The sequence below is a fragment of the Triplophysa dalaica genome, chromosome 12 (assembly GCF_015846415.1).
Source record: "Triplophysa dalaica isolate WHDGS20190420 chromosome 12, ASM1584641v1, whole genome shotgun sequence".
NCBI classification, from domain to species: domain Eukaryota; kingdom Metazoa; phylum Chordata; class Actinopteri; order Cypriniformes; family Nemacheilidae; genus Triplophysa; species Triplophysa dalaica.
In genome coordinates this window covers 13,696,681-13,712,100 of record NC_079553.1, presented here as the reverse complement: position 1 = coordinate 13,712,100, position 15,420 = coordinate 13,696,681, and the positions used below count along the sequence as shown (strand labels likewise).

General features: G+C 40.1%; 3 protein-coding genes across 9 annotated transcripts in view; 1 reads left to right on the top strand and 2 right to left on the bottom strand.

Moving 5' to 3' along the window:
• tmem65 (transmembrane protein 65) overlaps positions 1 to 2,106 on the bottom strand; it is a 33,959-nt gene extending 31,853 nt beyond the window's left edge. The window contains exons 1-2 of the mRNA XM_056762626.1: positions 1,709 to 2,106; positions 1,321 to 1,588 (exon numbers count right to left, since the gene is read on the bottom strand). Of these exons, the coding sequence (XP_056618604.1) occupies positions 1,321 to 1,555 (235 nt within the window). The 5' untranslated portion in view covers positions 1,556 to 1,588; positions 1,709 to 2,106. The remainder of the gene's footprint in view (positions 1 to 1,320; positions 1,589 to 1,708) is intronic.
• A 975-nt stretch (positions 2,107 to 3,081) lies between these two features.
• ndufb9 (NADH:ubiquinone oxidoreductase subunit B9) lies at positions 3,082 to 6,057 on the top strand. The gene is made up of 4 exons (XM_056762729.1): positions 3,082 to 3,235; positions 4,933 to 5,125; positions 5,245 to 5,358; positions 5,820 to 6,057. The coding sequence occupies exons 1-4, from the start codon at positions 3,147 to 3,149 to the stop codon at positions 5,949 to 5,951; spliced, it is 528 nt and encodes a 175-aa protein (XP_056618707.1). The 5' UTR covers positions 3,082 to 3,146; the 3' UTR covers positions 5,952 to 6,057.
• Positions 6,058 to 6,255: 198 nt separating this feature from the next.
• Positions 6,256 to 15,420, bottom strand: part of LOC130433612 (protein MTSS 1-like) — a 56,763-nt gene continuing 47,598 nt past the window's right edge. For 2 of the 7 annotated variants that reach the window (XM_056763568.1, XM_056763569.1), the window contains 6 exons: positions 14,699 to 14,909; positions 12,319 to 12,429; positions 11,787 to 12,023; positions 10,597 to 10,782; positions 10,159 to 10,318; positions 6,256 to 8,794 (listed from right to left, as the gene is read on the bottom strand). In XM_056763568.1, the coding sequence (XP_056619546.1) occupies positions 8,163 to 8,794; positions 10,159 to 10,318; positions 10,597 to 10,782; positions 11,787 to 12,023; positions 12,319 to 12,429; positions 14,699 to 14,909 (1,537 nt within the window). In that variant the 3' untranslated portion in view covers positions 6,256 to 8,162. The remainder of the gene's footprint in view (positions 8,795 to 10,158; positions 10,319 to 10,596; positions 10,783 to 11,786; positions 12,024 to 12,318; positions 12,430 to 14,698; positions 14,910 to 15,420) is intronic. The other 5 variants (XM_056763571.1, XM_056763572.1, XM_056763573.1 and 2 more) reach the window with 3 other exon arrangements.

Genomic DNA, 15,420 nt, shown 5'->3' with positions numbered 1-15,420 from the left:
ACATTGATCCAAGGAATCTAAACCAACATAAAGCACATGTCTTTTCTACCATAACCAAAATCATTTTTCAGATAATGTATCATGCATCTCCAAAAACCCTCATACATTCTGATTATTTCTTATAAAGCACAAGGAGACAAAAACATTCTGCCTCACTCATACTCTTACATCGAATTAGATTTAACTGTACATGCAGCTTTGTGGTTCTGAGGTTAGTAATGGGTTGAAGCTGCCCAGAGTAATTTAATACAAAGTCCTGCATGTGATCACACAATTAAAATGAATTTTCAGGCATTTCATCCAGTTATTCATCATCAGCATTCAAATCAGTCTTACGTCTCTGATATAAGAACATTTGTGTTAGTGTTACAATGCACAGTCAACTTTAAAACGCACACATTTTTGTACAGTCCATGCCTTCTCATAAAGACACCAGAACCGGCAGGCAGCAAACATCAGCCACACAGACCTTCATCTTCCGGTGACCTCTGTGGAGGGGGTGATCGGACTGAGGAGAGGAAATGCTCTTTACCCAAACATTGACGCTTTGGAATGTAACACTAATGTATTTGCTGTGTGAAGCTGTGGTAAAATCTGGAACGTTTCTTAGATTTGAAGCATGTTAATTACACCACTAAATATACCCAAACGAAAGCTGACCTATAAGAACGAGATTGTTTAATACTGGCTGTAAAGATGAAAATGCGTAATAAGCACATATCTTCCTCATGTGATTCTCAAGACAAGACTGATCACAGGGTACCATGTGTGCACTGAAGAACTGGAATCACAGGATTTGTGATAAAGGTTATAATCATCTTTTTGAACAGCACCAGCAGCATAACAATTACTTGCTTTCCCAAATGAAAAATGGAATGCAAATATACATTTCGACCTGTTTCACATTATTCTATAATGTTTCACTTTATCCTATTCCTCATTGTTATATTGCAATGTATTGTTTTCTGTTGCTTTATCTTGCCCTTATTTTTATATTCTTCTTCATTGTTTTTACATCATGTCAATTGTTCTGTCTGTTCGGTTCCACTTTATTCTCTTCTATTTTATTCTTTTCTGTTGTGTTATCTTAAGTTGTCCCTACATGTATCTTTACTCTATTTATGTCGCTTATTTTTATTCTGTTCTGTTCTACTCTAATCCATTTAATTCTATTCTATTTAATGAATTTATATTCTACAATCTACATTCTATTCTATTAACGTATATTCTACATTCTATTCTATTCGTATGTTTACCCTCATGCTGTCAGCATGTCCTTTATGCATGGACTATGTATGTTATATAAATGTGTATCTTTACCTTGAGCTATGGCCATCGACTCAAACCTGTGCAGTTCTCGCAGCAGGCATGTGCGTTCAGTGGGATGCAGGCTGTAGATGAATTCCCTAGCGCCTTGCGGAGAGTTCAGCGGCTCCATCGGATCCTTGTGCGGATGTGTGCCCAGACCGCAGCCGTGCACCCGCGGGACCGAGCCACTGACGCGCCGTAGCAGCGCGACGCTCGGCCGCAGGGCGCTTCGCAAGCAGGGTAGCATTTGTGTGAAGTGGGCTGATGGATGTCGGTCAACCTTATTGGAAAGTTAGGGATGACAGCGCTTATACAAGTGGCAGCACAGTGTCCGTAAACGTCGCAAGCAGATGATAAGTTGTAAGTTACGTACACTACAATAAAAGTGAAGCTCGCTTACCTCAACGAGATTGTTGGTGTGTCCCGTCAAAAGAAAGGAGTGTTAAATATTTTTCTGCATTAAATTAAAAGCGAAAGCGCTGTTTGGGGTAGTGTAGGTTTTCATACGTCCATTATTCGTATATTCCGCCCGGGTCAAGATAAAAATGAAACGAACCGTAACATTTCTCTTGTCATGTACACTGGGTGTAAACTGACTTCTGTCTGCCGCTCTGCCCTCGAGATGTCCGCCCTCCCTGTCCACGCCAGCTATTACTTTCCGCTGGAATACAAGCCACAGCCTGTGCGTAACGTTAGTGATGACGATCTTTTTCTGCTTCTCACAGCACAGCAGTATGGTGATTCATGTGCATTCTCCTCACAAACTCAGCGCTGCCCTTAACGTACTATTTTTATAGATATAAAAAACAACCAAACCACGCCCCTTGATGCAACGTCTCGTCGGGAGCTGTAGTCCTTTTCCCAGCGCGGTCGCTGGAAGGGCGGAGTCACTTGAGCCCACAGAACTACATTTCCCAAGTATCCTTTTACGTCATTATAAGCGACCGGTGTTGCGAACTGGAACACAAAGTTATTTTACGTAGGTAGCTTTTGCCTGTGTTTAATACGAGTTTACGCTGTAATGAGATTTTAATGCAATTTTCAATTTGTAATATGTAAATTAAACCTGCAAGCGTAATCTAATGGCAAGGCCTCATCAAATGGAAGATATAAAATAATTTAAAACAGTGGCACCTTGTGTTCATCCTCTTATTTGTCATCGGCTCTCATGTTAACATTTTTTTAATAGTCTTCGAATTTGGTGTTCACCAAGACTAAAATTGTTGTCACTACGGTAGATTTTTATGGGTGTTACCCACAGGACATCAAACATGAATTAATAAATCCCTTACACAGTAACTTTATAATAAAAATTATATATTAATTACACTATTTAAGAATATGTAGAATACCGAAACGGAGAGTAAAACACAACATAAACCAATAATTATGTGTAGTAAGCTACATATTTCAACGACAGGTAATATTAGAAACGTACGTCGGATTATTGACTTTAAAATGGCCAGAGAAGGCTCGAATGAATGGACAGCCACACCCCTGCAAATACGACACACCTGTCACCCCACCGTTAATACACGTTGGCACCGTCTAGAACACTAGAGCATTATTGTTGCACGTTTTTGTTACATAACAGAGCCAAAACAGGCACAGACGTAAACCTTTATCTGCATGCCATCTAATGTACACAGACTTAAAATTATTAAAAGAAATGTGTTCATGTGGGGTTCCATGTAGCATAAAAATTGGGCATTTATTCATGCAAACTCCGAAGGTCAGAGTGTCTGCCGTTGCGTCTCCAGGCCTACAGGTGGCAGCGCTGACTCAGGCTCTCCCGCGCTCATCTGTGAGATTCCTGTGAAGGTGACACAGTGGGAAAGATGGCGACGGCCTTCCTCACCCACCAGCAGAAAGTCCTTCGACTTTACAAGAAATCGCTTAGACATCTAGAATCATGGTGTATTTTCAGGTAAGACCTCGACACATACTGAATCGTTCAGAGGCAGATGTCTTCGCTATATCAACGTTTAACGGTGGATCAGAACAAACAAACAGAAGTGTTTTAGAGGACTGCAGAGATCGTGCTGACGTTAACTCCGCTAACGTTATTGTTGTTTGAGGGGTTTGAGTTGAATAACACTTTTCAGTGTTACTGTTATCTACATCCAAGTCACTTGATTTAAAGTTTTACTGGAGATGATGCATTTATTTAGTTGTGTTTGATTTGCTTATATACATTCATGTTCCCTTCATTCATTGTTACTTTGCTAAGAAAGCTGGGATTATTTGGGTTTGATTGTTTTTGTAGTGATGACAACAGCGCCTCATATTTGCATTTGCTAAAAGAAAAGCATTGCCCTTTCCAAGGCAGTGTGAAATACTAATTTCACTGTTGCTTAAACCGTATTAATATAATCTATATTTAAAACGCGTTTGAGGTCAGGGCAAAAGTCAGGCGTTTGATGCATCATATTTCAAACGTGAATCCTATTTTTTTGCTAACGTTGATTTGTTATTGTCCTTATTGATTGTTTGACCAGTGATTTTCATCTGACCTGTTTCAAAGCAAGTAGACTACTGTAATAAATAGTAGGAGATGTACAGAAAGTAAATTTGCAGTATTAAGAAAGGGTCTAATAAAACGCAAAATGGCCTGTTTGAGTTGATCACAAGCCAACTATATAAAAGAAAATGTAATAAATAATAAAATAAATAAATGTACGTATAATAAACATGTGTTCATAAAATTGAATACACTATACATGTATTTATTTGTTTGTTGAGATGAGGTATTAAATATTGCTTGGTTTTCCGAACTAAAAGTAAGGGTTTGCAATTTTTCATATTCACAATTAGGATTTAATATAAAAGATACATTTTTTTATAAACCATTAGAATTTCTGACATTTATCATTTTATTTATACTTTTACTACTGTAACACTGGGTAACATATTCATACATATTGTAGATTAATACTTAAATTAAACAAACATTACAACTAAGACAATTGTAGTTCATGTATGAGTATAGAGCAGCCATCTTCAATAGACGGACTGGGGTCCGGATCTGGCCCTTTAGCTCGTTCCATCCGGACTGCGAGACAGCCTAATAAACCATTTCAAACTTTTGACTATTTTTGGTTGTTTAAATTGAGCTGCGTGTCTTCACAACAGAGAATTACATCACATGTACAATTAAGAGGGCATTCCCCTAAAGCCACAGATCCTATACATACATATATCAAAATATAAAATATATTGCCTGATAAAAGATCATATCTTTTATACAGTATATCCAACGGGATATTGATATTGATTAAATATTTATTTATTTTCAAAAAACATATTATCTGGACCTCTGTTTGGAAGAAAAAGCACCTTTTTCGGTTGCATAAAGCACCTTAAGTGTAATTTTCCCTTAAGTGAGCCCTTAAATATAACTTTAGTTTTAATTAACTTATTCTCTCATTGTCTTTGGTAAAGGGATATCACCTCTTATGTGTCATACTTGAAGGAAAAACTTAAGGTGCTTTATGCAACCAGGCCCGGACCTTTAATTGAATACCCCTGTTAAACAGACTTCGTTTTTTAATTAGAAACCAAAGTGTGTTAAATGCGAAATGACTCGTTTCGAACCAGTATCAGGTTCTCCGTCTTGTCTTTCAGGGATAAATATCGTTTCTATGCGTGTTTGCTGCGAGCACGCTTTGATGAGAACAAACCTGAGGTAGACATGATCAAGGCCACCCTGATGCTGAAGGCAGGTGAGGAAGAGTTCTGGGCCAATCAGCACCCACAGCCCTACCTGTTCCCAGACTCACCTGGTGGAACATCCTACGAGCGATATGAGTGCTACAAAGTAAGTGGGAAATTCTGCATATTATATACAGTATGTGACTCTGCTTCTGTCATTTCATGTCATTCAAACGTAAATAATGTCCTTCGATAGAATCTCATATCTAGTATTTGCATCTCTAGGTCCCTGAATGGTGTCTGGATCACTGGCACCCATCAGAGAAAGCCATGTACCCTGATTACTTTGCTAAGAGAGAGCAATGGAAGAAGCTGAGAGCTCAGAGCTGGGATAGAGAGGTATGTGTGCTCCTTACACAGACACACTGCATGTTTCCATTCTAAGCTTGAGCTTCTAACTTTGAAACATACTTGATGCGCAAAAGATTTTCTGACTGTGGTAATAATTAAGGGTGCACAAATCCTAAATCAATATTGAAATGTTTGCCTCGCCTGCAAGTTATTCTGCACATTAAAACAGTGACTGTCGAACTGGGGGCCACATTTCCGTTATGCATAACCTTTGGATTTAAGATTGTTTTTTATATATACATGCAGGGGAAGTCTTGCTATCAGGAGAACACGACATTCAGACAGGACTGCATTTAACTACACCATTCTCACTTTTCTGACACACTCACAACAGTCAGCAAGCTATGAAGAGTAATTTTTGTCAGTAAAGTGCAGTAGATCAGGGTAATTGGGTTTGTATCCCAGTGAATAGATAGATAACAGTCATATGACTCTATTTTGTTCTGTAGGTCCAGCAACTGCAGGCTGAAACGCCTGCTGATGGTCCTAAATCCGAGGCCCTGCCTCCTGCCCGCAAGGACGGTGATCTCCCACCCCTGTGGTGGCAGTTTGTCACCCGCCCCAGAGAGCGGCCCATGTAAGGCCTCGTGTGTCAGAATTTACTTCCGAGATGTTTGGCACCTGTACACTTGAGTTCTATGAGTTCACCACTTATAAATATATTAAAATATTATGTGAGATACAGAATATTTGTGTGGATTTTCTTGTATCTTATAGGTAACTATGTGCATTAAATTAATATTAAGGAAGTTTTCATCTATTTATGCTCTATAAAGATTTTTCTAGGTATCATAGACTCACTAGAACTCATCCGTTTCATTTTCATCAAGTTATTATAGAAGCAGGATATAGTCTTGCCACCAATATAAAAAACAAAGACCCCAGATCATTCAAGAACTATATTTTATATATGCAGCAGTAAGTATACAGGAAAACATACAGAAAGTGATTTTAACTTCAAATGCACGTAGTCGAAATCAACTCTCAGTACAAACTACTCAAACTATGATACTGTGAACAAAAACAAAGCTAACTTGTACTAGATGTCAGCCTTTAGAAAAAGAACAATTTTGTTAGCACAAAATCAACATAGACACAATTTGGTAGCTTTAGAAATATCTCCAAATGCTCTGAAATCATAATCTGACATACAGGCTGTTTAGAACCAAGATTTTTACAAACATTTTAGTAGAGAGCGAGAGTACATACAAGATTATAGCATCATATGCAAGGAAGCATCCGCTAATTTGTCAGAATTTCACATAATATTTTACACGTTTGTACCGAGACAACATTACTAGGCTGGTCCACGGAGAAGAAATAATTCCGATCACTGACTTGTCACATAACTGTAAATTTAACAGTTTCACACGGCATGACTACATGGTACATTGCGATTGGATACTGTACATCAAAATATTGAAATGGACACGGTGAGAAATTGTGCTTCCCCTAAACAACATGTGTCTACAGACCAAACGTGAGTTCTTGTCGTCCCCCTCAGTAGACCTGCTGGCCTCAAATGGGTTTGAATGAATGAAAAATAAATTTGTAAAAAAACAATACAAACAGAATCAATGCATCTGAGGATGTGATCTTTACAAAAATGACACACACGCACAATTAACACAGTTTTATTCCATTTAAAGCTGCGGAAGAAAAAACTAATGGAGAAAAGAAAGGTGATGGATGTGTGAACTACACACTGGTTGGAAGAAAACTAAATACACAGCACGTGCGCCAAACAGTGGAAACATGAAATGATTTAGGACTCAGTCACACCCCTTACAAAATCCATCTATCCTCTCGGATGTGTTTAAGCTGACGGTTGATTTGTGCTCAGTTTGACCGTTAAAAGCATTCACACTTGTTGGATATAGATGGTACAATAAGACATGCTTCATAACACCATGTCCTGGTCTTCAGGACATGTTAACGACAAGGTCAACTGTATATTCCATTTCCTCAGATTTACCCTTTGTAAATCCTAGTTTGCCATTTTAAGCACATATACAAATATACTGAGCCAGGCTTAAACTATTAGGGCACCGCTCCACCACTGTCAACTAAGTATTGATAGTATAGCGCTTCCTATTCTAAGTACTGCTTACATCTGCATTCAGCAGCACTAAGAACTTCAAAGAAGAAAAGCTGTCCTAAAACCGTCTGAGAAGTGTAGGAAAGTGTGTGTGTGTGTGCTTGTACTGACTAATTTACCTTGTTCTTTATTAACACAATATACAAAATAATGTTGGAAAGTTTATCTGGTAAAGGATTAAAGCAGAGTGTGCTGATAAATAAATAAAATCTGTGGGTTCCTTCTTACCTCTGTCAATATTTACATTTTCATACAAACAGATAAAAGTACTTTTGTCCGCTAATGCGTAACGTATATTCGAGCAGGGAATCAATAACTGAAAGTATAATATCATGCCATTTGTGTCGTAACTAAGATCTAAACATTTAGTTTTTGTAGGTTAAGTTTATATCGAGTTGATCTTAATCAACTAAAGTTACAGAAGTACGGCTTCATGCTTGTGTTATGTATTTAAAGAATATACATGTTTAAACTACTGCGAACTTAGAAGCCCCAGGAGGCAAATAGAATCGAACGTTAAACTCTTTTAACAGTCTTGGGACATTAGGCCACATCGAGATGTGCTGAGATGTCCCACGGCGTGTTGTCTTCTCTGCTTTTCTGCAGCTTGTAACTGTTGCTACACATGATTTCCCTCTATTAAGGCTTATTAACAGTCTTTGTACATTATTAATACACATTACTTAACGCTCTATCATGCAATTTTTGGCGCAGAGCGATCGTTGGTCATGGTCTTCTTTAGCTTGACTCCTCTGCGGATTGCCAAAAGCATGGTGTCGCTCTGCGGGTCTTCTAAGTCCAAGTCTTCTGGGTCTTCTTCAAGTCCACCCGAACCTCCGGGTGAACCATGTGGTCCAGATGGCAGGGGAGGGTTCGTGGACGCCTGCCCACTCCAGGACGCCACAGGCAGGATTCCCTCCCGCTCCCTGTCTTCTCCCAGGTTTGGCGAGTCAGGGCTGGCTGGCTCCTCTCCCTCTTCACTGCTGCATCCTAGTTGGACGGGGAACCCACCTGGAAAATCCGGCACAGTTGGCGTCTTCACTGGGATGACTGGGGTTTTGATGGGTATTGGCCCGGTGCCCATGGTTGCTCTACGGACGGAGGGTTTGGTAGAGGGTGTACGACGGATTGTGGCTACACCGGGCGTGACAATGACAGGGCCGTGTGTGGAAGGAAGACCGGCTGTGGAAGCTGGACGCTTGGCCTGAAACATCTTGCGGTAGGACTGGCTGATGTCGCTGTTGCGTGGGATAGTCGACGATTTGTCAAAATCCTGCTGATCCACCTCTGGTTCTCCACTTACCGAAAAATAGTCGTAGTCGGAAACTGAAACAGAAGAGCATAACAAATAACGATGGGTAAGGAAGTCATGACCTCGTAAAACTACAATACCATTCGAAAGTTTTGAATCAATTGGCTGAAATGTAATTTATAATGTTTGATCTAAAGGCATTTGCTTATACTGTACATTTGAAATCATTTTTGTAGACAAAAATATAATTGTGAACCCAAAATAAATCTAGCGATACTCTTTAAAAAGCATCTCAGGTTGAGACCTTAAGAAACCAACTGATAAAATGTAAATTTTAGCAAATGGTAGCTATTTGAAAGACAACTAAAATACAACATGTTTTTAATTTCTTTTAAATTTCTTTTTTCACAACATAATTCTTATCACATTATAATTTTATTTAATAATAATTTTTCATTATTCTACTACTATTACTTTCGGCTCCTACTTTCAAGTGTCTCCACAGCAAATCATCTGCTTCCATCTGTCCTTGTCCCTTGCATCTTCTTCTCTCACCCCAACTAACAGCATGTACTCCTTCACCACATCCATAAATCTCCTCTTTGGTCTTCCTCTTTTTCCATCATCAACCTATAACCAATATATCACTATCCCTCCTCTGCACATGTCCAGACCATCTCAATACGTGTTTTTCAATGTCTTTGATGTGTTTGCCCATGGACTTATTAGAAACATAAAACTGCAGAAATGTAAGTGTCAGAACAAAAGATCCATTCAGTCTAAAAGTGAATGCTCACCCAGACTAGCCTGAAACGTCTGGTGTAACCACACCCCCACAAATCTACGTCAGTTTGTGAAATGATTTGACTTAGACCGCCCGAATAAGGTGGGCGTACCTGTCAGTTGCCATATTTGGAACATCTGGTTCCAAAGAAATTGTAGAGGCGTTACATTTCCGTCACACGCTTGCAGTATTCGACCAATCAATACGCACTGGTTAACTGGCCAATCATAGCACACCTCGCATTTCAGAGCGATGAGCTTTTTAAAAAATCTGCGCATTTCAGAGAGCGATAATACTGGTATGACTCCTTGAAAATCTGAAACCTTTGTCATCTCTACTCCATGCAACCTCACGGATTCACATCCATCCCTTTCATTTACATACATGTGTTCGGTCTTGCTGCAGCTGACTCCCTGCTCTCACTACACATCACAATGTCATCCGCAAACGACACTGTCCATTGAGATTCCTCCCTAACCTCTTCTGTCAGCCATCATTTTTATCATTCTAAAACCTGTAAATATTAATATGGAATGAATGTGATTTGTTTATGAGGTCAAGATATCAATAGCATTATACGTTTGGAACCCAATATCCTGTCTTTTCTAAATGAAACCTTTTTGCATCAAAACTTCTCGAGTTGACAATAAACACCTTGTGAGGGAATGGTGTCCTCGGAGCAGCAGGGTGTTGTTGTCTGAGTGCTGTAGCCACTGGAACACTGCAGGGAGTCTCGACTGGAGCGCTGAATGTCCAGCTGAAGGCCGCGGGTCAGAGCCAGGGTCAGCTCCTGGTGAACCTCCATTTCATCCACCTACACAATCACCAAACAAAGACAAACTCAACACAAAGGATGGTTCAAATTTGGAGCTTGTAACCAAAAAGGTTTAAAGCCCAGTAAGTCTCAAACACTTAATAATCACTATTAATGGACATCTGATGTGAACTTGCAGCCTTTACATGCTTGCACGCATCAATGTAATGTAATTCTTGTAATATCTGGAATGATATCTGATCTAAACTAAACTAAAAGTAAATATTTGAAGCTTCGGACAAGTTAAATGTATGTGAGCATCTGTGTGAGTAACTGACCTTCGGCACGGCATTCATGCTCCTGGCACCCTGAGCGTCCCCAGGAGGAGAAAAGCTTGTGATTGGTTGAGAGGTGGGGATTGTGCCGTTTGAACTGCCGTTTTTGTCCACTGCTTGCTTTGGTTCTTTTTTTCTCCTCAATGTGTTGACCATGGGCTGATCATAAGGTCCAGGTTTAGCCCAGTCCTGAAACAACAACAAGTCTATCACTGGGCCGTGGGCACATGTTATTTAAACACTGGCCACTTGGTGGAGGTGGTGGATAAACTTCACTATATACCCGACCAAATACACTGATCTGTAGGATCTCTAGTCTTCTCTTCCAAGACATTAAACGTTTTTTTATAATAAATATATTTTTACTGGTAAACAAAGAAGCAAACAAACATTCACTCTTGGAAAATACAATTTTTATTCATCCTCGTGTTATTTTTAAACCTGAATGTCTTCTTACATGAAACAAAACAAGATATTCGGCAGAATGTTTAGGTGGTCAATATTATGAAATTCAATTTCATTTTAACTCAGATTCTTAAGATTAAATGCCATTCGGCATCATCATGCCAAAACCTGTCATGTCACATCTTGACGCATCATATTTGAATATATTGTCGCTGACCTTGTATGTAAAAAGATTTACTGTTTTTCAATGATTAAATACTGTGTTGTCAAAGTTGAAACGCACATTTTTTATTGGTTATATTTGCAAAACCCAGAGACGCATAAAGGGTGACAAAAAAATGATGTATGACAAAACAAAATCCCAAAATATTGAGATACAAGGTTTTAGACAACAGCTATATGCAAACACGAATGAGCGACTTTCTGTTGCACCGAAGACATCGAGCAGTGCTTTAATTATGCACTTTTTATGCCATTTAAATGGTACTTTTTGTCTTGACCGCTCCAGTCCCTAAACTTTAATTGTATAGAATAAAGTACCCAAACATTCTGCTGAGATCTCTTTGTTTAGAAAACATGTAATGACATTAGGGCAAGAAGATCGTTCAACTATTTCTAGCTTTATGTCTAGCACTTAAAACAACCAACAAAAAATGTAACACTAAACTCGTAACCATCCATAGTTTTTTTTTGTCATTTCAAATATTAAAGCAAATCTAGTGAATGTTTCACATCTGAAGGGATAAACTGAAGAATAAAAATGGATTTGAAGGTGTGAATGGACAAACCTTCCAGCCGGGGACTTTGGAGGAAGGGATCATGCCTGGGCCCAGGGTGCAATAGTGAGGGAAATCGGACATGAGGGCTGAGCCCGGACGTGACCATGAACGCAGCGTGGAGGAAGAGGAGGATGAGGAAGAGGATATGGAGGAGGCGGGGGGAAAGTAAGGGAACGGCCCTCCCATACCCCCTCCGCTCAGGTACGACGACTCTCCCAGGCCGTAATGATCATAGCCGTTTGATAACTGAGCACATGCAGGAAGTGAATGGGACATGGAAATAAAAACACATAAAATGGATGAAACTCATGAAGGAACACAGGATAAAGAAACATCTGTGGATTGTGGCTTGGAAACTTAAATCAACAAAATAAATGGCAGATGCATGTAAAACATTCAGAAAATAAATCAGTGACACATGAGCAATGGGCAATTGCCTGGCATAACACAAGTATATGCAAATTCCTGAACCCGGGATATTGAAATATAGCGGCAGGTACGTGGTACAGTGGTGTTTTGAGGGACATGAGGGCCATTTCACCTTTTCTGAACAGGCGGCGGCTCCACCTGAGCCAATGGAAGTGGGAGAACTGCACTCGCTGATTGATTGACAGGTCTCAGAGGCATCCGAGGAGGCGGAACTGGAGGTAGTCTAAGACGTGCAGGACAAATGGAGGACAGAGACAACGACACCACAAACAAGTTCAGAAACCAGACATGGAAGAGAACACAAACACAAAACAGAGCGGCACACACAAAAGAGTACGAACAGCAAAAGGAGGTACAAGGCCAACACGTTTGGACACACAAAGAGAGAGAGATGCAAATAAAGCAGGAGGTTAGAGGCTGTAAAATAAATCAAAACAACACCGAAACCACAGAGAAAGTTTCAGCAGAGTTGGGGTGCCAAATGTACAGCGCAAAAAAAAACAGCGACACCAGTTTCATTCAGCGAGAGTCAAACTGAGCCGCAAGCTTTGACTAATTCATGTTTGTCAGATTCTTGGATGGGTGAAAACTGACAAAACAACAGACAGCTGGACAGTTAGAGCGTGTGAAAGACGGGCAGCTGCCTAACCGCCAAAGCTCTTTCCAATCGAGCGGGGCAGCCACGGATGTTGGAAGCTCTGAGACCATGCTGGGACCTACTTGAGGGGGGGGGCAGTCGATGACATCACTAGTAAAGCATGGCAAACCTCAAATCCCTTCGACAGCTTTGCCAAGCGGAGTTGCGGTTAGTGCATTAAATGTTTCAGTTAGGGTGAACATAAAGTCTTCCACGGTGTTTGAAAACCATCGTTTCTTAAGGGAGTCCTGTCATGTTTCCTAAGGCACCGATAAGACTGCGGCGATTGCCAAGAAAGTGGCAACATTTTCCACGCTTTTAAGTGAATTTGAAGGCTTTGTTTCTACATAAGGGCCATTTCATTTTATTTTATTCTTGCATAATAAACTAGTCTAGGATCTGTGAGGCAGCGGTCACGATCAAGTCAAGTGTGTAGAGATAGACTTCCTGAACTCTAATATTCCTCAATTCTCTTCTATACAATGAGTATAGACAGTTTCAGCGGCAACATAAAGAAACGTTATGCATCACTTCCTGCAGATCTATGCAAAGAATCAAGAGCTGTTGAGTAGTTTTACTTTAATACAGTTAATATACAATAAAATATTAACACAATATGTGTGTCCAAAGAAACCGTAGATATTGAGTAGGTTTAAAAAAAGAGTGTGTGCGTTTCATTTCTGCACTTCTAGTTACAGCTAACAGAATGGCCGGCCGTCGGATTTGTTTGTTTGAGGCCCACATTGTAATTTAACAGGACTTCCTTTCAATTGACAAGTCCATTTGGTTTTTGACTGATTTCGCTTGCATGATTTAAGGTGGAAGTCATGATCAAACCAAATTACATTTTGATGATTTCTTGAAAAGGAATTATGAGTTTTGGCTACTGAGAGCGAGTGAACCTGTTGTTAATGTAGCCTGTATTTTTTAAACTGAGCAGTTTTGCTTGGTTTTCGACAGGTTTAGATGATGACAAAACCATGACAAATTTGTGCCAATATATAATAGATTGGGGTCACCGATTTAGTCGCATAATAGCACATTAGTATATTTCCTAACCCATTTGAATGTGAGAGTAACGTGTATGAGCATCGCTCCCTATTTGAGCGCGCCTGACGTGTGTTTACATTTAAAATAACTAACTTGCGTGGACAAAAGACACGAAATGTGTATCGCCCCTTAGACTTTCTTTCTTCTGTAGAACACGAAAGAAGATATTTTGAAGAGCGTTTGTAACCACACAACATTGGCCTCAATTGACTTCCATTGTATGCACACAAAACCACTGAGAGACATTTCTCAAAATATCTTGTGAGCTCCATATGGAGGTTTTAAATGACATAAGGTAAATCAATTATTACAGAATTTCATTCTAACTGATATCCCAACATTACTACACAACAACTTTCTCCAAAGGGGATTCATTTAGCAAACTTGGCGTATGTTCTTGTAGTGGCAAATGGTCTAAAGGCACCTGTTCAGTTTGTTCTTGACTGTTTGTAATTGGTTACTGACTGACATGGGAATGAACCCCAGAGTTGAGCAGCGTTGTGGGTATAGTTGACCGATATAACAGAGACGTAACCCTTAGTTGACAATCGCCACAGGGCAACCTTAAGGATAGCGTGCAGCCTTAAGCAATGAAACACAACACCTTCAGCCTCTTAAATGTCAAGACGATGACACTTTGACTGATTTTTCACATCGAGGGAAAAGTCAACAGGTGGGTTGAGAGGGCTACTTTATTATCAGTCCTAAAGTTTCCTTCATCTGGATTGATGTTTACAAACAGTGCATTTGGAAATGAGAACATTGCAAAACATTGTAGGCACATTGCCTCACTTCAGGCTCTTACCTGGGGGGCAGATTCGGAGGGCATCGGGGACGGAGACTTGGACTGGAAGGCATCTTGCGAGATGAAGCCCGAGTCGTGGGAGGAAATGCTGGAGAGGCGCGCCGGGGCCTGCTGGGGCAGTGTCGAGCTGCGATAGCGATAGTGTGGGGAAGGGGAGTGAGAGTGCGACCCACTGGATCTGGAGTCACTACTGTTCACACTGTTCAGACTGCTGTTAGAGACAGAACCGAAGTGGGGAGGGTGGGGCACAGGCAGGGGGAGGGGACAAACAGAGAAGGGGAGGAGACCAGGAACTATTAACACTCCACACAAACCCAATGCAGCAGGCAGACAAACATAAACAAAACGCAACAAAACTCTAAGCCAAAACCAACTTAGAGGTGTGAAAAGATCAAAATCATAGTAAACAGAATGGATCCTTCCCTTTAGGACAATCTCAGTTAGTAAACTAGATGTTAATGAATATGTGGTGATGTGCAAAAATGTGCAGCTGCATTTTTACGGTGTTTTGGGTGGTTACGGGCCATTGATATATATATTTTTTAGTGGGTCAGAGTGATTTTTGGTTCACTGCAATATGGTTGCTAGGGTGTTCTGAGTGGTTAAAAAAAAAAAAATCATAATTTACTCATCCTCATTCCAAACCTGTACGACTTTCATTTTTCTGCAGAACCCAACAGAAAATATTTCGAACAATCTTGCTCACCACACAACATTGGCCG

Coding starts and splice junctions, on each gene's coding strand:
- ndufb9 (XM_056762729.1), top strand. CDS start 3,147: ATGGCGACGGCCTTCCTCACCCACCAGCAGAAAGTCCTTCGACTTTAC. Junction 3,236..4,932: donor GAATCATGGTGTATTTTCAG/GTAAGACCTCGA, acceptor CTTGTCTTTCAG/GGATAAATATCGTTTCTATG. Junction 5,126..5,244: donor AGCGATATGAGTGCTACAAA/GTAAGTGGGAAA, acceptor TTGCATCTCTAG/GTCCCTGAATGGTGTCTGGA.